The following is a 24,494-nucleotide window of genomic DNA, read 5'->3' on the forward strand; positions in this document are numbered from 1 at the left end:
TGGAATAAAAATCTGCAATTAGCTTTTGACCACAAGTTATGGAGTAAGTTTCATATTTCTAATAATGTATTATTATAAAGAATATTTATGTATCATTAGTTTATATTATTAGTAATTCGGAAATAGCAGTTTTATTTAAAAATAATTATGCATTATAAGTACATCTTCATACATTAATTTACATAAGGTATAATAATTATAAAACAGTTTATGGCTGGTCATTAATTATATTTTAATTATTATATATTCATTAATAACATCTATATTAATTAATATAGACATTATAGAGGGAGGTGATTCTGCCCCTCTACTCTGCTCTGGTGAGACCTCACCTGCAGTACTGCGTCCAGCTCTGGGGCCCTCAGCACAAGAAGGACATGGACCTGCTGGAGCGGGTCCAGAGGAGGGACACAAAAATGATCCGAGGGCTGGAGCACCTCTGCTACAAGGCCAGGCTGAGGGAGTTGGGGTTGTTCAGCCTGGAGAAGAGAAGGCTGCGAGGAGACCTTATTGCGGCCTTTCAGTGCTTAAAGGGGGCCCACAGGAAAGATGGAGAGGGACTTTTTAGCAAGGCCTGCTGTGACAGGACAAGGAATAATGGATTTAAACTAAAGAAGAATAGATTTAGACAGGATATAAGGAAGAAATTTTTTACAATGAGGGTGGTGAAGCACTGGAACAGGTTGCCCAGAGAGGCAGTGGAGGCCCTATCCCTGGCCACATCCCAGGCCAGGTTGGCCGGGGCTCTGAGCACCCTGATCTGGTTAAAGCTGTCCCTGCTCGCTGCAGGGGGGTTGGGCTGGATGGCCTCTAAAGCTCCCTTCCAACCCAAAGCACTCTGTGATTCTATGATTAAGTGACATTATTTGCTTTTTTAAAATTATTTCTACATTATTATAAATTACGCGTATAATAACCAAACCGGAGAAGGTTTTGCGGGCCGGGCCGTCAGCAGGGGCCGCCCCCCCCCAGACGGGCCCCGGCTCCCGCCTCGCCACTTACCAGCACAGCGCCCCCAGCTGGCCCCCGCCCCTCACAGCGCCGCCCCCGCCCGCCCGCCGCTCCGGGACACGCCCCCTCTCCCTCATTGGACAGCTGTCTCCGGGGCACGCCCGCCCGCCCTCATTGGACAGCTGTCTCCGGGACACGCCCCCTCGCCCTCATTGGACAGCTGTCCCCGAGACACGCCCACCCGCCGGCGGGACGAGGCCAGGAGAGGCGGGGCTGCGCCGCGGGGCGGGGTTTGCGCAGGGCGGTGGTGGGGCTTTGGGGCCGCCGCGCATGCGCGCTGGGCAGGCGTTGGGCGCGGGGGTTCCGCCGCCGCTCGCCATGTTCCGGCGTCCCCCGCGTAACTTCCGCGGCCGGCGGCGCGTGGCCTCCAGCGGCAGCAGTGAGGAGGAACCGGAGCCGCCGCCAGCCCCCGGCCCCAGCTCCCGCTCCGGGGAAGGCGGGGGGGACCCCGGCAGCGCCGCCGGCTCCCCCGAGGGGGCCAGGCCCGCCGCAGCGGAGGAGCCGCTGTCCCCAGAGGAGCCGGCGGGCAGCCCCGGGGGCCGGGAGGAGAGTGAAAGGGCGGCTAGGGGCCGAGGGCCCCGCCTCGCTGGATCCGGGCCGGCGCCGGGGGGAAAGGTGCTGCTGAGCTTCGGGAGCGAGGAGGAGCGGGAAGGTAAGGGTTCGGCCGCGTCCCCCTCGCCGGAGGCTCGCCCGGCCCGGGCTGGCACCGGCAGCCTCCCACCCCGCCGGCGGCGAGAGCAGGCGCCCGGGGCTCCGGGCCGGGCGGCCGGGCTGGGAGTTGGGTGAGCAGGCCGCGCCTCCGCACCCCGCGTACGGGGCGGGAGGTGCCTGCCTCGCCGAGCCCCGGGCTGCGGAGCCGGGGGGCTGCGAGTCGCCTGTGTGCCTCCTGGTAACCAGACCATGGTACGGACAGGGCTGTGGTGAGGGTTTGTAAGAGAAACGCATATAAAAGCGCTTCGAAGATGGCAAACGGCCATGTGCTTTTTGGCTGGGAAGCTTTTGAAAGTTTCTTACAGCTGGAGGAAACAAGAAGACAGTAGGTGATTCCATGACTAGCATACTTAATGACGAACAGGCTTAAATAACTGAAACTTAAATGCTCAATTGACTCTTCTGGGCTGTTGCTTTTGTGGCTGCTGACACAAGGCAGCTCACAGGAGTCACCCTGTGATGGACACGGGCTGCAAAGAAACAATGCCTTTCAACAGCACAGTGTTGCTGTATTGAGGAGGCTGAGCTGCACAGTTTTAAATTAAGAGTTGAGGGATCTTGAGTGATAAAGCCATAGGACTATTAGGCTTACTGCAGCCAGAACTTCAAAAAACATGCTGTGCGCGCATACAGATTACAAGTACTTTTTAAATATATATATATGCACATATATTGCTGTCTTTGTTAACACTACTCAGAAGCATTTTGTTTTATCTGGATAGGTGATGAACAATTTTTTAAAATTAAAAAACCATCCTTCAATGAAGTAACCTTTAGAATTCAAAAGAAGGAAGGCCTGCTACCTGCACAGACAGAAATTGAAGAAAGCAAAAGTAAGTACTTTTTTGAGTTTAATATTTTGTGGAATACTGAGAAGAAAATATATTACAAAATCAGTAAGTGAAGAGTGATGTACAAATGCTGCTCTTAGACGTTTTCTACTTGTTAATTGAACCTGGGATTATACATACAATGTTACTTTACATGTTTATAATTTTAATCTATTTGTGCTGAAATTATTTTCCATATGACCTTGGTAAAACAGCATCAGAACTTGGAGGCTGTTCTTGAGAAGACCTGCTTATGCAAAACCCCTGTGCTACATCAGGCTTTATGAACTTCTGATAAATTTATACCTCAGTATCATATCTTTCAAACTGTGTGGCAGCTATCCACTGCTTATTGCTGTGAAATTGCAGTTTGAGCTGAGTATTTGCATTGAGAGAAAATGTGAGCTTAGTAGGATTTTGTTTGACAAAACTTAATGTAAACCTTAAACTTCGTGTTGTTAAACTGTGTGCTATTACAACATTTGAATATTTTAATTGAATACTGTCAGGCCTTGGTTGTTCTGGTAGTATTCCTAGTCTCATTGAACTATAGTAAGTTTCCTATTGGGATATTTGGGGTTTGTGTGTCTAAAAGTTCTTGTCTGCTCTCTTCCCCTTTTGACACCTCTGTCAAATCATAGATACAGCCTAATTGCTACTGTTAGATTAAAAATAAATTAGATTGAGAAATAATTCCCTTTGAGATTGTGATTCAGATGACATGGTATATTTTCTTAGTAACTTCTTACAAAAGTATACCTGCTCCTCTTATAAAAGGTGGCACATTCTGTTGTTCAGTAATCTGGATTTACTGGAAATGTAGTGGCAGATGAAGAGAAATCAATGTTTTTAAAGAATTTGAGGATAATTGGAGGCAAGACAGACATACCTAAACCTTTATAGCTTAAATAAGGACTCCCTCTTGTTAATGCTAAAAAAAAAAAAAATCTTTCTAAACAGTCTATAAAGTCAAGGGAAACGAATCCAAACATGCTGTGAGCTATCAGGATATTAATCAGTTGTCATCTGGGAGCTGATATCACTGCTTTTGTGCATGTAAATGTGCTCTGTGTCTCAGAAGGACATACTAGTTTAAGACTGTCACAGACGGTTTGATTTGAGACAAGAACTGGCTTGTAAATGACTATCTTGGAGTGTTGGAAGATTTGACATGTTTTGATGAGGACAGGTGGAAATAGATAAGTGACCAGTCTTTGCTGCAGCAAGGTGTAGATAGTTACTGGTAACCCGTTATGGCGCACCAGCTTCCAGCAGCTGAAACTGAAATCATGAATCTTACTTATTTTCCCCTAAAACAGAAATCTGTCAGTTGGAGCCTAGAACTGGCAATGTCAAAGGGACTTGTGAAGAAGAGGAGGAGGAGGATGAAAGTTCTTCTTCACTAAGTGAGGACTACAACAGCTTAGACTCTGAAAATGAATGCAGCTCTCTACAGAGGAGGAAGGATTTATCACCAGGTTAGTTTCCTGGATTTTTTTTTAAAGGAAGTTATTTTACAACATTCTTTGTTTGAAGTATGTGACAAGATAGGCAAGATGAATCCCACTCGGTTTAATCGTGTAAGGTATAGGCATCTTGTTTGTGCCGAGTTGGGGCTACCCTTCTGAAAGAATAGTGACAGTTGCCCAGTATTTTTGGTTGCAGATGTTTGTTGTATTTCTGTGTTAATTTTGGAAATGGACCAGAAATTATGACCATTCGTTTCAAAGGAAAGGTAGCCAACAAAAAAAAAAATTCCTGTTTAACAATGCATAATTACCTTCATGAGATTAAAACTTAAGCTCATTTGTGCTGTCTGATTTGTAAACTTTGGATTCCTTTGTAAACTAAATAAATTTAGTAACCCGTATCTTTTGGGGAGATGGAAAAAGGAAGACAGGCTAATGGCAATTTATTTAAAAGAAAAAGCCTGAACTTTGTTTTTAGACTGAGTGCCACTTTTTAAGGATGCTTTTCCATCTCCTTATATTCAACATGGTAAGCTTAATAGAAAACTATCTTGTGTGCTATATTCAGAATTGTACAGTGATCCTGAACAGTGGTGATTGTTGACATTAGGAGCTATACAGAGTGTTGCTTTTAGTCTTTTGCTTAGATTTTCTTTCCCTTCAACGCAGGTTATATCCCCAGTGCAGCTTGTATTGATGCCGCTCGGAGGAAGCGTCACTTAGCCAGGACACGGGCTGATTATCTTCCACTGGATGTTTCAAACAGTCATCAGGTCTCTCAGAGAAGAGAAAGCAGTGATTTAGAGAGTGAAGATGAGTCTGATACGAAGAATCTCAATTTTGTTCCTAAAATGAGAACTCTTAGGCAGAGGATGACTGAACACATGGGTGAGTTTGTGTCATTTCTCCCAGTGGTTGTGGCTTTGTTTTGCTGATGTCTGGAAGAATGTGGGACTTGCCTAATAAAGAGTGAGTGCAACACAAGGCTTTGCTCCTCAGGGGTCTTGGCAGAAGGCTGTACAGCTGGTGCTTGGTGTTTATATGGGATGTTATCTGCTTTAGGTCTTGCTAATGTGGTGGTGCAGGATGCTTTGAGAAACAATCACAAAATGATTTTTGGCCTTGTTGACTGCAAAAAATTGCCTTGTAGGAGGCACAGTGTTTAATGTGAATAAAGTTGCTGTGATGTAAGACAAACTGTCCAGCTGAAGTTTTCTAAATCCTGCCTCCTGCTTCTGGTCTGGTCTTCTCAGTGCTCTCCCTGCACTGATGTTATGGCTGTTCTTGAAAAGGGGGGAAAAAGACCCAACAACCCAGCCCTTCGGAAGTAAACAAACCTATTGCACGCAGAGTGTATGTGGGTTTTCCATTGCTTTTTTATCTGTTACAGCTGCTTACAGTTTTGTTTATGAAGCACTGGTTTACCAGAGCTGTAGACTGGTTTTCTTTATTATTTGAATAAGGGTTATAAAGAATGTGTAACTATGAGCCAATTCAGCAATTCTAATCAATGCTAAAGAGATGTTTTTGTATCTATAGTAGAGCATGCATTTTAGAGCACTCAAGGATTTGCTGTGTATAATATCATTGTGTTATAGTCTACCTGTACTTACACTCTTATTTATACATATTATACACAGCTTTGCTTTGAGACATGAAAATGAGATGTTTGTGCTCCTTGTACTGCAGTAGTAGTTGTCTGAGAAACAGAATGTTGGCGAAATTAATACTGGTGTGAATTCTACAAATCCCACTAGCCATTTCCAAGCCTTCCTTGCCTTTCAGTTTGGAAGTCCCGCATCTGCAGTTTTTTTAATCTGCTGGTTTTTGTGTGTATCACTTCCCAATAATGTTTGGGAGAAGCATTGTTGCTTTAGATGGAGGAGAACGTGGGAGGGCAAAAATAGATAAAGGATGTAATTACATCTAATAATAATTGTTTTCACTTCCAGTGTCTGTGAGTGATGAATCAAGTGAAGATGAAGCAGAAATTAAGTGGGAAGAACAACAAATAAATAAAGCCGTTAAACTATCTCAGGTGACATATGCTTTCCTAACCATTGGAAAATGCTTTTTGCTCATCAGCAAGAGAGCTTGTTCTGTAGTACTGTCGTATCTCCTACCTGCCCTCTCATTAGAGAGGTTTTTAGGAAGTTACACCATAATTCTTCAGAGAAAAAGCAATTGGAAATAGGGGAAGATGATAGTGCAAATCTGTAATCTCTGTCTAGCTGTTCAGAAGCAGGGTATTGTTGTCTGCCTGTATGTCATGGAAGACTGTGGAAAGCAGAAAGTAAAGTTCTGAACCCTGATTTTTTTTGCTGCCGTGCAAGGGATCTTGAAAACAAGAGTATGCAAATACTACAAATGTCAAAAAGTCGCAAAGCAAAAAATTATTCTTTTATTATGCTAAATTTCTGTTGGGTGGCAATCCGAAAGCTTTTTTCACAGTTCAGCAGAATTCTGTCTCTCTTTTCCTGGTAAATAATTGGCAAAAATAAACTGTGTATCTTCTGATGAGCTGGAAGTTTGGGTTTTTTTGGCTTGAATCACCTACTCCGGATCAGATTAGGAAAATCTGAATAACCAGTTCTCTGTTTCAGAATAGACAATTGTAGAAATTCCTGTCTGTTAAATGCAAGTAGTTAGAGGACTGGGAGAAAGTTACATCTTTCTGCTGCTGAATTTCAAATCCAGTATGATTGGTGTTCTTAGGTCCTCATACCCTACTCGTTTCTGGAAAGCTGTTAATTTCTGCTGTTCAGGAAACAGCAGCAATTTTTAGTAGCAGAGCTTGTTAGAAATGGACTTGATTGCTTCAACTGATTGTGTTTTGGCTAGATTTTAATATACAAACTTTTACTGGTTTAGAATGCAAAATGTCTTAATTTATAAGGTAAAATTCAGTGGAATCCTTTTTTAGTTAAATACAGTGAAGCTGAGTTGTCAGAATGAAAAAAATCTGTCCTTTGGCCACTGTCTTTGTCAGAAGGTAACACTCATATTTATTGGGTAGGAAATCAGAAAGTTTACTATGAGAAAACAGAAAATTAAATGACTAATAGATGGCAAATAATTTGTCAAAAATATATTCAGATAGTTTTAAAAAAGCAAGATGTGCGTAAAATCATACTGTCATCACCGCTTGGCTGTAGTTTATTTCTACATTTTATATTTAGAATCGTAATACTAGTGAAGTCTCAGCTGTCAGTATAGAAGTGTTATGCATTATTGAAAGCTATTAATATTTTCAGACCAAGACAGCAACTTGTGTACCCTAAGTTATGAATTACTTTGTGCTGTTTATATGGTTATGCACTATATGTTTTTATACAACATGTATATGCAATTTTTATACTTAGTTTCCCTTGCTTTTGTGTTGTACTTTTCTGTACTTAATTTGATGAATGAAATATGTATCTTTATATCATATGCGTTGTGCATTCAAATGATATGTCTTGTTGATCTGTAGAGCTACAGAGGGAAAACTTGTGTAAATGATGTATTAAAAACTAACACTTAATTCTTGTAGGAAACTTATGATGATGCTTCCCTGCATAAATCTAAACCAGCTAAACCAAAGTTTGATCCCTCTGTTTCTCTACCACCTGTGAACTTGGAAATTGTGAAGAAGCGACTGACTGAAAGGTAAATCCTGGACTTATGAACTTAGCTTTTGAGTTGTCTGAGTTTTTGTCACAGAATGAGAGATGACAGCTTTGAAGTCTTATTCTTTTTCTAGAGTATTGGAAGATTTTTGGGTTGTTATTTCATGTATAATATACCTGTTATGATGTCCATAGAATCGTTTAGGTTGGGAAAGACCTTTAAAATCATCAAGTCCAACCGTTAACCTAACACTGCCAAGTCCACCACTAAACCATGTCCCTAAGTGCCCATCTACACCTTTGTTAAATACTATCAGGGATGGGGACTCAACCACTTCCCTGAACAGCCTGTTCCAATGCTTCACCACTCTTTCAGTAAAGAAATTTCTCCTAATATCCAATCTAAACTTCCCCTAGCACAACTTGAGGCCATTTCCTCTTGTCCTATCAATTGTTACTTGGGAGAAGAGACCAATGCTTACCTCACTACAACCTCCTTTCAGGTAGTTGTAGAGAGTGATAAGGTCTCCCCTCAGCCTCCTCTTCTCCAGGCTAAACAACCCCGGTTCTCCTAGCCGCTGCTTAGAAGACCTGTGCTCCAGACCCTTCACCAGCTTTGTTGCCCTTCTCTGAACATGCTCCAGCACCTCAATGTCTTTCTTGTAGTGAGGGGCCCAAAACTGGACACAGTATTCCAGGTGCGGCCTCACCAGCGCCGAGTACAGGGGAACAATCACCTCCCTGCTCCTGCTGGCCACACTATTCCTGATACAGGCCAGGGTGCTGTTGGCCTTCTTGGCCACCTGGGCACACTGCTGGCTCATGTTCAGCTGGCTGTTGACAAACACCCCCAGGTCCTTTTCGGCCAGGCAGCTTTCCAGCCACTCTTCCCCAAGCCTGTAACACTGCATGGGTTTATTGTGACTGAAGCATAGGACCTGGCACTTGGCCTTGTTGAACCTCACACAGTTGGCCTTGGCCCACCGATCCAGTCTGTACAGATTCCTCTGTAGAACCTTCCTACCCTCCAGCAGATCAACACTCCCACCCAGTTTGGTGTCGTCTGCAAACTTACTGAGGGTGCACTTGATCCCCTCATCCAGATCATTGATAAAGATATTAAACAAGGCTGGCCCCAAAACTGAGCCCTGGGGAACACTACGGTCACCAACTGGATTTAACTCCATTTACCATAACTCTCTGGGCTCGGCCATCCAGCCAGTTTTTTATCCAGCAAAGAGTATACCTGCCTAAGCCATGAGCCACCAGCTTCTCTAGGAGAAGGCTGTGGGAAACAGTGTCAAAGGCTTTACTAAAGTCCTGGAAGACAACATCCACAGCCTTTCCCTCATCCATTAAGCGGGTCACCTTGTCATAGAAGGAGGTCAGGTTAGTCAAGCAGGACCTGCCTTTCATGAACCCATGCTGGCTGGGCCTGATCCCCTGGTTGTCCTGTACGTGCTGTGTGATGGCACTCAAGATGATCTGCTCCATAACCTTCCCTGGCACCAAGGTCAGGCTGACAGGCCTGTAGTTCCCCAGATTCTCCTTCCAGCCCTTCTTGTAGATGGGCATCACATTTGCTAACCTCCAGTCAACTGGGACCTCCCCAGTTAGCCAGGGCCGCTGATAAAGGATTGAAAGTGGCTTGGTGAGCACTTCCGCCAGCTCCCTCAGTACCCTTGGGTGGATCCCATCCAGCCCCATGGACTTGTGTGTGTCTAGGTGGTGTACCAGGTCACTAACCATTTTCCCTTGGATTATGGGGGCTTCATTCTGCTCCCTGTCCCTGTCTTCCAGCTCAGCAGGCTGAGTACTTGGAGAACAACTGGTCTTGCTATTAAGGACTGATGCAAAGAAGGCATTAAGTACCTCAGCCTTTTCCTTATCCTTTGTCACTGTGTTTCCTCCCACATCCAATAAAGGATGGAGATTCTCCTTAGCACTCTTCGTTGCTGATGTATTTATAGAAACATTTCTAATAGTCTGTAGTTAGTAGAGTACTTAGTAGTAGAGTAGTTAGTAAAGTAGTTAGTACAGTAGAGTACTTCAAATTTTTAACTTTATGTGGCAATGCTTTGTTGTAGGGGAGCACTTTGACTTTTCAAGAGTGTTTATCAACTAGAACTTCAGAGAGTAAGCTCATTTAAATGGCAGCAGCTTTTTATGCTTGCTCGTAGCTTCTGAGAGGAGCATCTGTTCAATGTTACGTTTGCCCAGCAAGCAGAACTTCAACCAGGGCAGATGGAGCTGGCAATCCTAGCCCTCTTACGGTGGTTCTTGTACTAGCTGCAAAAACAGCTCAGTATTTCCTAAAGCAGCAGTAAATCTGTGCAGCCTGTTTAGGCGAACTGGAACCTGCCTTGATTTTTTTCTTTAGTCATGTGCCAGGCTGTGACTTTTCTTTAGCAGTTCAGCTGCTGTATGGGCAGCTGAACTGTCCTGGGGTGGAGGTGGGAACCTCCAAGAGGGTGTGCAAGAAGGACAGCTGGGGTCAGGCATCCTAAGGTAAGCTGTCCCCTCTCATCTCTCAGCACCCTGGGAAGCAGCTGTTCAGATAAGTTTAGACAAGTAATGTTATACAGCTGAAACATATGCGCTACAGACTTGCACCAAGCTCTCTCTGTACATGCTTTGCTTTGTGTAGGCTATCATTCACCTGCTTGTTTAAAGAATTGCAACTAAATTTGACTAAATATTTTTGTGGAATTGTATGTTTTCTTTGCCATAATCACCTGCAAGGAATGAGTTAAATGAAGTAGGAATTTAGGTACAGAATCAAATAAGAAAAATGAGAATAAGGCTATCAGGAGTGGGAAACCTCTTCAGAAAATAGCGAGAAGGGGAGGGGGAATCTGTTTGATGTAAACTTTATAGATGTGTTTAACATGATAAATGGTGAAATAGCTGCTTTTTTTTTTAAGCTTGTAGCCCAGTAGAGGGCAATAGCTTAGTTCAACTATTTTCATTGAAAAGTGTTCCCTGCTTCAGGGAAGTGTAAGTAAAAAGTGTAAAAGTTCCTGTGCTGCCTATCTTAATAGTTAGTGACAGCTGTAGACAGAGGTTCCTGTTCTTTATTGCCTACTAGCAGCAAGAGCCCTCAGTTAGTTTGTATTTAGTAGTGAGCATGTGATGAATGCTTATAGGTACTGCTATCCATGCAACTTACTTTAAACCAGTATGGACATGTGACATGAGCTGTAGTTTTCCCCAGGTTATGTTGGGTAGGATCCATTTAATGTGATATCACAAAGTCTGGCTTTTTATGTTTTTGGGAATTGTGGTGTATTGAGGAATCTAGGTAAAATGTCAGTGGTGCTTTCAAAACTAGCACTATGTTAAATGACATTTGAGCCTCCAAAGCATGATGCTTGTCCACACCCCACACTTCTGCAAATGTTGGCATGGATAAATCTTTCAACACTGCTTAGCTCAAATGCAAGTACTGTTATTAGCACAGGCAAAGATTTTGTATGTGATTATAATGGGAAAAATGTTTTGGAATGTATCAACTATTAATTTGGCAACAGTTTTAGTTGTCTGGGTTCCTTTTTTTTTAGGATAACATCATTACAGGATGTGCACCGTGCCCACCAGAAGGAGTATGAAAAATATATGGAGGACATTGAAAGTTCAAAGATGACTGTCCAGGAGTTAGAGAAGTCTTCGGATGCAGCTCTGAATTACAAATTCTACAGGGCCATGAAAACATACGTGGAAAACTTGATAAACTGTTTGAATGAAAAAGTATGTATATTTTCCTCTGTTTTTTTAGATGATAAAGGTGCATTCTGTCAATGAAAGAGGAGGGGATTTTGTTTGGAAATGATGACAGACAGCACTCAGTGGAAATCAGTTCTATCAGAAATGTTAATGTAATGGGAAACAAAATGTAGGGAAAACAAATCAACCCTCACCTGAAGTTATGATCAAGCTAGCACAGGTGTACTGACTTGAGCTGTGATCTCACCTAGATTCTGTTGGATGAAAACAAAATGTTATTGGAGGGAGTTTTCTGCAGGTCTAGTAACCAGAGTGCACTGAAGTTGAATGAGAGGTGGCACTTACATTTTGAGAGATCCCAAAAGTGAATTTATTTACTCAGGGTTACATAACAAAGGTAGTAAGGATTTCCTGTTAGGTTTGAGTTGGGATTCAGTTAGCAGAGCTCTGTGAGAATCTGTGTTATTGGCTGCATTAGTTTCCTGAACTGCAAACCTGTATTTAAAAAGATGAAGACTGGGAGAAGGGGAGGAGCCACCTAAAGTTTGTTGAAAGTAAACTGCTGTTATCCTTTATAGATAATGCTATCAAATCTAGTTTATGTCACTTAATTGCATTGCAATTGTGAATTTCTTCATGTAACTTTAAAGAGAACAAATGTTAGTTAACGAATACATTTTCTTTAATGGCTAGTGGCTCAAAAGCAAACTGAAAGCAAACTAAGTGCACCAATAGTGTCCTGTTGAACCCTTTTGTATGAAGTCTGAGGTAGTCCTGTCATGAGCAACTGGCATTTAGTTTGCATTTTCCAGCCTTATAGAAAAGCCTGAAAAACTCCAGTGACTGGGAACTTTTCAGTCTATGATACTTTGGTTCTAATTTCAAAGCTGTACCGAAAACCTATGGAAACTGTTTGTTTTTTAATTCTTTTGGTAATTTAATTAATTGAAAACCTGATTACTGTTTACTCTATTTCAGCTGAAATACATTAATGATCTAGAATTGGCTGTACATGTACATCTTCAGCAACGAGCCATGAGAGTATTGAAACGAAGGCAAGATGAGCTGAAAAATGAATCTGCTTATATTCAGCATCTGACAAGTTAGTATGAAGTTAGAAGTTACTTTCTTACCAAAGCATTCACTCTCTGAGCAGAAATACACAGTTTTTGGATGAAGTTTAATTTTCACCTTTGATCTCCTTTCCCCTTCCCATTGTCAGTAGGTGTGCTCTACTGTACCTCAGTTGAAATCCTTACCTCAGTAAGGCCTGTGATACTGGTTTTCTCTGGTTTAATGGTGAACATAATGTGACCCAGTACTTTGTCAATTTTTAGTTATTCAGCTCAGCAATTTCCCATCAATATTTAAAAAGAAAAACTGAGTTGTTTTTCTGGTAGGTCTTAAGTTGGAGAAAGCTTGCTTATTGTGTGATTCTGTGAACATACGGAAAAAGCAGTGTGTTTATCTGGCAGCATTGCTTTTACATGAGAGTGTCTTTAAGGCTATGTGTGTCCTCACAATGGAGATTTCAAACTAGGGGGTGACACTTATGTGAAGGGAAGGACATGAAGAAAGAAGCCATTTTGTGTAAGGGTTTTATCTAAAACAAAGTAGTGTTTTTTCAATTGCCGCAGGAAAAAAATATTAGAATTTTCTCATCTTGTACTTTCTTTCCACGCTGATATATTGTTTATATGCTGTGTGAATCTTTAGCTGCTGCTATTTAAAAAAAAAAAAAACCAAAACAAAACCAACCCAACCCAAACCTCCAGAACCAAACCATTTAAAACTGTTTAGGCAAAACTAAGAACGGTATGCTTGGAGCTGCTGGGAACAGATGGAGGCCGGATGCACCAGTTCCTGGTAACTACTAATCACATGGGTTCAGTCTTCTCACTACACAGGGTAAACGGCTGATTAGAGAAAAGTAGCAGCCTGTATGATTTTGTAAAATGGTGTAGTAGACTGACAGCAGGTGTTAACAAGAAAAGGATAGTGCCATAATAGTTGCCATTAAAATGATTTTGCTTACAGCTCATTACAAATGAGACTGTACTTGGATATTTAACAGTGCTTTTAATTGTTTTTTATGTTCCTAGTTGTATTTCATATAGTGTAAAGGCTGTTTTTTCTGCTATAATACTTCAGTAGTAGTACACTTTTTTCTTTTTGGCATGTTGTGCACATACCAGCTAGCTAATAGTGATACAAATGAATGGCCCAACTAGAAAATGCTCCTAATTTCTACTCCTGCATTGGACTCGAGAATCAGAGTAGGGGTAATTGGGGTCACACAGTCAGTGACTGCTCGGATAACAGGAGGCAGTGGGAGCTGACTGGTCTTGAAATCTAAACGCAATGATTTTGAATAGTGTACATCAGGGCTTTAACTTCCATTACAATGTTGGAACCAAACCTCGAAAGTTATTCTGATTTATTACATGGCTTCATTTTTGACATACAGTGCAAAGGTAGGTCCCTGTGCTTGCCTTTCACACTGCTAAGGACCTACTACGGAAGCCACTAACTTCCTTTTCCAGGATCGGGAAGCAATGGGCGTTGACTGGAATGTCATCAACTCGCCTTTTCATCAGCTGCTATAAGGGAACAACCACATCCTGACTATATGTGGTTAACAAGTAATTTTTACTGTGTGTTACTCTGGAGACTGTTAGAGTTCTGATTAGGAGGTTTGATTTTTCTTCGGCTATTTTCCAAATGAAGAACAGTAGAAGGAGAATCTATGATTCCTATTTGAGAAAATAGGAACTTTAAAATCATCCCATTTTACTTTTGGCTATTTCTGTCTTCTGATAGGTGGGAATGACAAACCAACTAATGGTGGATTGGAAGGTGATGAGAAGACACAGCTTCTGGAAATGTGTGAACGTCGAAGGTAGGTATTACGTATATGTATGCTTAACTCTGATAGATGTACTGTATGCTGGTTTTCTGTCATTTATGCAGTGATGAATGTAAACCTGTAGGATTACTAAATGAGATTATACAAAAAATATGTATTTGCTTTCCAAAACTTAAAGTACATGGAAACCATCTGTTTGTTAATGTCATTCTCTTACTGTTGATTTGAAACTGAATGCTAATAGATCTTGTTTTTATAACAAGTCTTATTTGAGTGAGGCTATTTACAAAACTGTGAGAGAAGCTTCTTCTGTCCTGTTGTAATAAATAAAATTATGACCTTATACAGAGATATATTATTGTATAGATAGCAAAAAAAGTCAGGCAGTATTGTTGCTGCTGGGGGTGGTAGTGGTGGTGAATGAAGCAAAGCTATATCTAGCCCCTCCCCTGCTATCGGTGTAGGCCAGATGCTACATTTTGGACAGTATAGTGTTCAGAGACTGCTACTGATTTCCACCCCACCTTCCCCGCCCCCCCCCCCCCCCCCCCCCCCGCAAAGTTATTGGGAACTTCGAAAGTTTTTCAGTTGCATTGGTGCCTAAACTCATTTTGAAGTGGCAAGAACTTTGGCATTTTAGTGGATGAAAAATGATACAATAAGAAATTGCACTTGATGCAGTTAACACTTATGTAAATAACTGTATGAAGTTATTTATACATATCATTTTCATATCATATATAATTTTCCTGTGGCAGAGATGCAAGCTATTGATTTTGCTGCCAGTTATGATTCTTGGTGTCATGGCAATAGTTTTTTGAGCCCAACTGGCACTTGGGTGCTATCACAATTTTTATGAGGGTTGTTGCACAGGTGATCCAGAACTGAGATGTCAGACTGAGAGCTCAGTGGTTTCCTGTACACTAAAACCATTAGAGACAGTGTCCAGTACCGTGCTAGATGTTTAGTGTTCCAGGTGGGATGAGTTATTAGCCTCATCAGTGGGAATGAGGTGAAGTGAAGGTTATTACACGGTTCATAGGGGAGATCAGGGACATTGCTCTAACCTCTGTTTTGCCAGCTCCCAAAGCCCCTCCTTCTGCCACAGTTTCTGTGTCCATATGGTTACGTAATTACTATTGGTCCCTGATTGTGCTTCTTTAGGCTGTTGCTCTCACAACTTGCTTTTAGTACTTTTTTTGAAGTTGGATTGTTTTTCATTAAGCTTCCTTCTGCATACGAGGGGAGGATAACTCATCTGAGTTCATTACAAAATGCAGGACTTGCAGACGACAAATGAGAGAGTGTTCAGGAGAAGCTGATCACCATGAAGGCATGTCGAGTGATGATGAGTTGACTCCGACAGAGGCGACCGAGTTCCAGAAGAGCAAAGGTTGGTGACAGTCTTATTGTGATGTCCTGGAACAAAATCTTTCTGCTATTTTTTTAATGATTTTTTTTATTTTTAGGAAAGAAATACTTCATTTGAGTTACATGTTCTTAGTTACACACTGTAAAAGAGAAATGCGTTCAGACAGTTCTCACTAATGACTTGGGAGGAATAGGTGTACAGTTGTAGATTTCTTTTGGTATGAGTTACGTGGTGGTAGCTTTATGCATGACTGAACTAGAAGTAAGCTCTTCTAGATTATGCCAAATCTGATCTGACAGTACTCAATGCAGTGCTACAACATGTTTTGTATAATCAATTTATTTCCTGAAGGTAGAGTGAATTAAAGGTTGGTGTTTTAATTATCTTGAACAAATAGATGAAGAGGAGTAGGGAAAGGCATAATACCTTTTCTCCAGATAAAATTTCAGACATGAAAACCCTTCTGCTGTTATCACTGTGGTATAAAGTTTGAAACGGAGTGGTTGTATAAATCTGGAACAGATCATGAAGAAACTTGCCTTTTTTGGTCTTTTGACAGTATTTTTTTTCTGAAACTGGGTTTTCCAGGGAGCCGGTTTTAAAACCCGTTTCACTGTCAGGTGTGTCAAAGATAAATGACAAATGCACTTATCATATAGATATTTCTTATGTCCTGTAGATGCATAAACTCTTCAGCTTATGTCTCAGTAAGTTCTGTGATTGTTTCTTTTTATTCCCAATGAATATTATCTATAGATGACATTTTAGAGGATAGTAGGAAAGTCTTCGAAGATGTACATGCAGATTTTTGTGACATCAGAAAAATCCTGTTGAAATTCCAGGAATGGAAAGAGAAGTTTCCTGACTCTTACTGTGATGCTTATATCAGTTTCTGCCTGCCTAAGCTATTAAATCCATTGATCAGAGTTCAGTTAATAAATTGGAATCCTCTTGAGGTAGGTGTATCTGCTGACTCTGTTTTCTTCAAAAATTGTATGTGTGTTTGTGTATTATGTATTAATATGAAAAATGAGATGTTTTTTCTATACATAGCACAGTGCATTAGAAATGAGTAGAAAAATACTGTGTTGGCCTTAGAAATTGAAGCATATGGTTGGAATATTCTTTAACTTTCTCCTTTCCCCTTACCTCCAGCCCCTTTTACAACACCTTTTGTAAAAAGAATTCTTCTCCCAAGTTTTGAAGACACCTTAACAATCCCACCCTTTAAATTCTGGCTTTAAATCTAGTTTTCCTGATTTACTTTTTGGCTTGTTGAGTGATGAGGGTGGATCTGAAATAAAGTGGGAATCTGTGGTATCATTGGATGGAGCCTTTCTTTTAATCCTGACCCAGCTGAACAACTAACAGGAATGATCTTTCAGCAGAATTTTCCAGAGTTGGAAGAGATGCCCTGGTTCAGAGGTATAGAAGAATTCAGTGGTGCCAAAAATGCATCTGAATCAAAAGGGGATGGTGATCCTGATCAAGAAGTTTTGCCTAGAGTGATTGAAAAAACTATTCTTCCAAAAATTACAGGTATAGTAAGATTGTCTTGAAAATGTTCATTGCAGCTAGGCAATCAAAACTTAAATAAAAGCGATAGCTATCAAACAATGTTAGTTATATAATGGTGCTCCAAGAGGTAGTGTTTGTGTAGTTCCACAGGGTGAGGCTAAGGTAACCTCTTTTTAAGATTATTGTGTAGGCTTAGCTTTTTACAATGTAACAGAAGTGAACATATAATGCCTTGAAACTAGAGCGGATAATTGTGAATGAAACAAATTCCTTTTTTTTTTTTTTCAGCATTTGTAAAGAGTGTGTGGGATCCTTTATCTACGTCACAGACAAAGAACCTTGTACAGCTTTGCAATAACATCTTTGAAAAACAAGTCTTTTCCAAAAATGAATGCAGTCGAGCGAAAGAGGTAAAAGCTCCTGTGGTATTGGGGAAGGGAGAACTTCATCCATGGTGTGAGCTTTCTGTGCGTGCTCCTACAGGCGCTTAAAACACTGTCCTGAAGTTGTTCAGTTCTGATTACTTGTTTGTTTTGTTGCTTTATATTAAGAAGATTTAAGTTAAACTTCCAGTGCTCTGCTGCTCTTGTTATTGAAGATGATGGGAGATGGGACACTCTTGAGGCAGAAATTAGCTCCTGTTCCTAGAAGAATTCTGCCTGTACCTATCAAGAATCTGATCGTAGATCTAATCTTGCTTCACTGCAATAATAATGGTTAGAGTTTAATTATCTTTCAAAATTTTGAGCTTTAAATGCTAATAATGCTCCAGTGGTCAACTCCTTAAGCTTTTATTTATAAAGTAGATCTAGAATTTTAAAACTTGAAAATCCCCAAAGGTTAATTAATTGGCTAGGAGAAAGACTACTTTGTAATCTTAGCAATCTTTTAGTAATTACTTTCATAGACATAGTCATTCTAGCATGCCCTTCTTTGGCCTGATTCTGGTTTTATTCTGATGTAAATCTGGGGGTTTATCTACTATAAAACTGGTGAAATGGGATGGATGTTTAGGCTCTGAGTATGAAAAGAATTATTTTTAAGAAAATATTCCTGCCTTCCAACTAAGCCTTCCAAAGGTTGCCAATTTGAAACCATGCCTTGAAGAGAAGTGGTACAACTGACCTTAGCCAAGATACCGTTTGTACAGAAAGTAAACCAGAACTTTAAATAAATAAAAAGCTTTAAAAAAAAAAGAAGTAGGTGGTAGTCTATGGCACCTAAAAGCATGTTGCCTAAAAATGCATACTATCCTAGCTGTGGTGACTTTTTTTTAACATAGAATTTCACAGCTTTTTATGGACATCCTGTGTACATAACATATTTTGTTGTTAAACTATACAGTTTTCCATTTCCAAACTATACTGCCTTGCAAATTAACATGCAAAAAAGGTCTCATTTAGGGAAATAACTTCATATTAAAAAACCAAATCCTCTAGGCTAACCCTGTAGATAATTACAGCTGTGACTTGTCTTCTGTTTTTAATATATTCATGGTCTTAGTGTGTATTTTATACAAGTGGCAACTGTACTTAACTAATTAGCATATTGCTCTTCTGGATAAACAAAATAACAGTTGAAGTTACTATAAGCGGAAGATGAAGTCTTTCTTGTGAGGACACATTAATTCTTTTTAAATAGGATTTGATGAACATGGTTGTCTTAAGAATGAAGAAATCTGTAGAGGAAGATGTCTTTATTCCTCTGTATCCTAAAAGGTAAGCTGACTCTTGGACTGTTTTAAAACTTTTTTTTTTAAATTCCTGTACCCCTCTTCCCCAGATGCAGATGAAATATTGTAGACATCCATTAACAGCTAATGGAATAAACATGCCTTCTACTGTTCTATTATAGGAAAGGTTATGAAACCTTATTCCTGTTTATGAACCCTTTCTAATAAGGGTAACTCTTAATACTTTTAATACTCATTCCTAAAATAGGGTTTATATTGTTGATGCTTATTACTGGGCAGTATTTCAATGATGGGAATGGGTAGGAGGCTGGGAGATGTGGAGTTAAGATACAGCTAGGAGAGAGAAGCTTTGCTAAAGCTGGTGTAGGATGTTTGGTTCTAAGCAATGCTGTTTTGATCTGAAGCCGTGAGACGCAGACATGGGTGTTTCCAATTACCAATTTTGTTGGAACTTATTTCATAGTAGTTGTATTATTATGGGTTCAAAATGACAGCGGTTTCCCTAGACTTTTATTCTGATTGTGGCTGTCACTGCTGAAAGAATGCCAGAATTAACATTTGTCAGTAGCTAAGATATCAATTCTCTGTTTTATCTTTTCAAAGCAAACAAAAAAATGAATCCTTATTTTACCTTTTTCTTTCCATGACCAGCACCATGGAAGACAAATCATCACTATGTTCAAAATTTCAAGAAAGACGGTTTTGGTCAGCTGTTAAGGTAGAAAAAACATACCTGATTTTTATTTTGAAATTCATTTTAGTGAAACAATATTTTGCAGTCAGTCAGGAAATATATCTCCATGCAAGTCTGAGTCCTGAGAGATGATTACATTTTTATTAGGATGGATAACCATTTTTCTCAGTGAAGGATGTGTTCTCAGAGCAACCTGCATGTGATGATTTAAGAGTGAACTATAAATGAATGCTTTATTTCTGTTTACCCAACTGGTACATCTTCTGCAAGAGATTTTGATCTGACCATCTGTTCCTGCTGGTTTGTTTGTTTTGTTTGTGTGGTTTGGTTTTTTTTTTTCCTCTTGAGTGGGTCAGCCAGGCCTGTTGGCCTTACATCATATTATTTAGTCGTTGCTGCTCTGCTAACAGGTTGTCACCTGACACTACAGGTACAGAGAGGTTCTTTTGGGGGATCCTGAGGAGAATGATGGCACTAAGTTGTAGGTACAACTAAAGCTTTTTTTTAACAGAATTTTAGAATCAGCATAGCATGGTATTTCATGATCAGAGTAGCACAGGATTTTTATAATCAGAGTCAGTGTAGCACAATTTAAGTAGCATAGCACAGCATTTATAGTGCAGCTTTTGTTATAGTTCCTAATCACCTGGACCCTCTGCAGATCCGGTCAAATCTTAATATTTTGCTTGCAGTATCAATAATATAACAGTTGTAATCTAGACTAGAAACATGTAAAAGAATACGAGTCACTTGGTCCTTGGAGGAAGCAGAGGACAGTGGAGGTGTCCCTGGCCGCCACAGGGGCTCACAGGTCTCACTGACCAGCAGCAGTTCTGGTGCAAGTTCCCCTTAGGACTTGTAACCGCTTGATTTTATAGACAGCACTCTGTGCTGTTACATTTCCCTGTTCTGTGACGGGGTCATCACCACCACTTGGCTGGCTGGGTCCCTGGGTCCTTCAACATATGCATATGCTGAAGCATATGCTTCAAAGACTTGCCACTTCTGCTCCTGGGGTGAGCTGCTGTGCAGGAATCTGTTGTGCACAGATTAACAGAAAGCAAGAGGGAGCTTAATACTCGGGTTAGGACACCTAGCAAAAACCAAGGCAGACTTGGGATTCTGATCTGACCTTCTAGGACTGTGTTGTGTTGTCCTGGAAGTCAGACCTGGGTGCTTCCTCCTGCAGATCGAAGTTTTCTCCTTTTAGCTTTTGATTTCTATCTTCACTGTCACAGTGGTTGTCTTTGAAGGGGTGACAATGGAGAGTAGTTTAAAGCGTTCTTGCTCTGTATGTCTGAGTAGTTGTTACATCATTTTTTCTGGAGTGGAGGTGTGAATTCAGTCACCCCAGGGTAAATAGTGCTGCAACTCATCTGTGTTAAACTCTTGGGACCTACTTTATACTTAGACTAGTGTAACTCATCTCTGCTTGAGACTGCTCTCTGGCCCTGAGACCCACTGCCATTGTGCAGCCCCGTTCATGCTGTTAAACCCTGGCTTTCAATATGGGTTGCCATCTTCACAGTGCTTATTAGGAATGGCCTTTAAACCATGCCCAGAAATTGTATGGAAGAATACTAACTGGCTTGGGTGAGAAGTGAGCCAGGATCTCTTCTAATGCAAAAGTACAGATGATGGAGGTTGTACAAACCAGTGTTTGTACCCTGGTATTGCCTAACTTGCCTAGCGTAGGTACAGTGCGTAGCTTCAGGGCTTAAACATGCTTCTTGGTACTACGCGGTGTACTTTCCTGCTTAATGCTGGCCAGTGGAAGCACTCCTTTTTCTTTGATCTATGTTTTAGTCGCTCGTGCAGTTAGATGGAAGTGTCCCATCGGATGCTCCAGAGAAACGTGCAAAGGTGGTGGGCTTTGTGAGTGCTTTTTGACTGGTGACTGCAAAGATAGCATGCTTGTGTCTGTGAGGGTAAATTACCTCGAGGTTAGCACCTTAAAATTAACCTATTCTGAGTTAAGGGAAAAAATAGTCATGTTCTTACATCAGACTCAAAAATGACAACAATTACAAGGATTTATAGTGATAGAGGCAACAGAAGAAAACTCTCAGTACCTAATAATACTGAGATCAACTACAAAAAAAGTGCTGCTATGAACCGTGGCTGCCAACCTCCCTCATGTTATGAGGGACTTGTGTGTAGTCTTATCCTGAGCAGATGTATAACTTTTTTGTTTTTTACTTCTGTCTTGGATTCTCTGAAGGTTTGCTTAGAATTGAATGCCCCTTGTTCTTGGTCTGTATTTCTTGTAGGGGGGAGTGTCTTAAATACTCTTTCCCTCTTTCCTTCTTTCACGCTTTCAGATATGGCTGCTAGCTCTTCTGTGAAAAGAATAAACTATAGTTGTCTTCTGTACTTGGGCCTGAGCAAATTGTGAACCTATTAGAAGGTTAAAATGCTCATCATATATATATATTAGGGTACAGTTCATATGCATATGTAAAATTAATCCTACTTGATAAGATTATTTACTATATGTAGCTTATTAGTGGCTAACTGACAGTAAATTTGGAGACAGTGAATCCTGGGTTTTGAGTACTTAAATGGGGTGGACATAATATATATTTTTTTTAAACATAAAACTCTTAATACTGTGTTTTAGCACACCTCTAGCCACCTAGTGTGCATATTCTCTGTTTCTTCATTACTGCAGCTGCTCTCCAATATTCTTCTTTGGGATGGGATTGTACAGGAAGATACGGTCCGTGATTTGGGACTGGGCAAGCTGCTGAATCGTTACCTTCTTCTGAACCTCTTAAACACACCACCAGGGCCGGATAATATAGAAAAGTGTAATAAGGTAAAAGTTTACATGTATGTTGGAAGAAAGTGTATGCTAAAAGCTTTTTTTAATAAAGAGGGGTCTAGACTGAAGATGGACTATTTAAAAATTTTAACATTTCAACAACACTTAAAAAAAACCTGTAAAATTTAAAATGTTTTTGATGACCTTGGTGCATAGAAGCATTTTAGAGCAAACATTGGTCCATATGTTCCTAAGAATAACCACCTGTAGGGATAATCAATCTTGGTTTCAAAGAAAAAACACACTACTGACTGAACCTGCCAGCAAGAAAAAGTCCCTGTCAGAAGTGATGTGACTTGGTTATATTGAAAGACTTTTCTTTTTAAACCTCTCCAAATATTTTTTTGTGTGAACAGGTGGTTGCGTGCCTCCCACAAAGATGGTTCCAAGATCTTAAAAGTGGGTCAACTCTCCCTGAGTTACTGAACTTCTGCCAGCACTTGCTGCAGTGTGCCCGTATGCTACACAAGAATAACCACAGGTAATGGATAAGGCTTTCCTTGGGATTCAAGCACTTCCTCGTACGCTTTGCGTTAAATACTTCGAAGTTCCTCAAGTCTCATGTATTTGACACTTTCAAGGATGTTCTCATCCCATATATAGATAAAACAAAAGATGGAGTCCATAATGTAAAGGAGTGCTTTTGCAGTTCTAGTTTAATGTGATCGTTCAAGGTGCCAGATGTTGGGTGCTGTTACTGATCAGTGTAGCCAAGGTCAGCTGATGACAAGGGGCCAAAGAGAGATACCCGACTCTCTTTAAAATTAGTAAACATAAAGCGTACTTAAAAGTCAGTGCCACTATATAAAATTTTTCTTTTCTTCCCCCCCCACATAGTGGTGAAACAAAAGAAGTTCTTCTCTTGCTGGTGAAGGTCAAAGCTCTGCATATTGTTGAAGACTTCATTGAAGAGTACAAACTTGAACACCTTAGATTTGTGATTGGGAAATAGGAAATTCTGGGAGGAACACTTGTATGGCTGAAAGAAGCCTGGTATTAATACTAAAACAGTTCTAAAATGAAATTTAATTAGTGGACCCTGCCTACTGAAAGATGTAGTGGTAATCACTGTCTTACTGTTAAATACTTGAGGATTTTTTTTTCCAAATGTCTTCTACTGCCATCTATTCCTAGGTTAAGGAGTCTTTAGAAGTTACAGTTGTCAAAGTAAAGCGATGGTTCAGGCATTCTAGAACATATGACAACGCTTTGTTGCTTTATCCTTTTTGGAAGGATTCCTGGAAAGAGAGTGAGTGCCTGTAAGGTTTATCGCTGTTAGTGAGTAGCCAACTTTACAAGCTGGTTTTGGTATTCTGTTGCTAAATATCAGACTCTGACTCTGCAGTCATTGAGCTCTTCTGACTTGGGGTCCACAGTGATTTTGGTAGGGTTATCGTTAAGCCAACCCTGACGAAAAAGAAATCAGAATGTTGCAGGGGTTTTGACCGTGATGCAAATGAGCAGTCAGTGTGCAGGTAAGGAGTTTGATGAATGTTTATTGAAAGTAAACGTGGGTTCAGTGAGGTAAGAGCTGCACAGAACATCTGGGGAGAGCAAATGCGTAGTGAAGATAGTGTCTGATGTGCGTACTTCTGTACTTGAGAGATACAGACTTATCTCATGTGCGCATGCTTGGAGCTGTCACACATCTTGCTTTATCAGGCTTTTAATGACAGACATCTTGATGATAAGCACAAGAACAACTTCAGTTACTTTCTAGAAAGTGACACTCTAGGGAAGTCTTCCTCTTGCTTCCCAGTAAGATCTACTGAACCTTACTTCATCATACCCTTATTAGATTTCTGATGTTTTATAACTTTTTATATTTGCAATAAATGGTGTTACAGAGTAACAAGGATGCTTCATGGTAGAAACTGTAGTGCATCATGGACTGTATGCTTACTTGTGCCTGTATTTCTCAAAAATCTTCTGGGACTAAATTTAACTCTTGCAGACTTAATCCATATGACTTCTTCTATATTTTTTTAAGTTAAATATATTTTTGTAAAACATTTTAACTGTAAATAGCTTTGATCAGTGTTACAGACAAAAGATGACTTTTAAAATAATTCTTTTATTTTGAAAAGAAAGTAAAAGTATTTTGCTGTGTTAATGACTCCTACAGTTCAATTCTTTAACATGTCACAAGAATGTTAGTAGAAGTATGAAAAAACC

General features: G+C 40.5%; 1 protein-coding gene across 1 annotated transcript; it reads left to right on the plus strand.

Annotated features, from left to right (window-relative positions):
• The first annotated feature begins 1,329 nt into the window (after positions 1-1,329).
• On the plus strand, positions 1,330-24,223 carry GCFC2 (GC-rich sequence DNA-binding factor 2). The gene is made up of 18 exons (XM_075707743.1): positions 1,330-1,669; positions 2,445-2,555; positions 3,872-4,030; positions 4,691-4,909; positions 5,974-6,059; positions 7,554-7,669; positions 11,190-11,376; positions 12,331-12,454; positions 14,173-14,251; positions 15,499-15,611; positions 16,347-16,546; positions 16,979-17,129; positions 17,397-17,518; positions 18,750-18,826; positions 19,453-19,519; positions 22,167-22,313; positions 22,676-22,800; positions 23,157-24,223. Exons 1-18 carry the CDS (start codon positions 1,330-1,332, stop codon positions 23,269-23,271), a joined length of 2,538 nt encoding a protein of 845 aa, XP_075563858.1. The 3' UTR covers positions 23,272-24,223.
• Positions 24,224-24,494: the final 271 nt, after the last annotated feature.

Source organism: Pelecanus crispus, chromosome 3, assembly GCF_030463565.1.
Source record: "Pelecanus crispus isolate bPelCri1 chromosome 3, bPelCri1.pri, whole genome shotgun sequence".
NCBI lineage: Eukaryota > Metazoa > Chordata > Aves > Pelecaniformes > Pelecanidae > Pelecanus > Pelecanus crispus.

Excerpts from the sequence above, each read along its gene's own strand:
- GCFC2 (XM_075707743.1), top strand. The coding sequence starts at position 1,330 with ATGTTCCGGCGTCCCCCGCGTAACTTCCGCGGCCGGCGGCGCGTGGCC. Across the intron at positions 4,031-4,690 it reads GAGGAAGGATTTATCACCAG|GTTATATCCCCAGTGCAGCT; the intron begins GTTAGTTTCCTG and ends CCTTCAACGCAG. Across the intron at positions 6,060-7,553 it reads AAGCCGTTAAACTATCTCAG|GAAACTTATGATGATGCTTC; the intron begins GTGACATATGCT and ends TAATTCTTGTAG.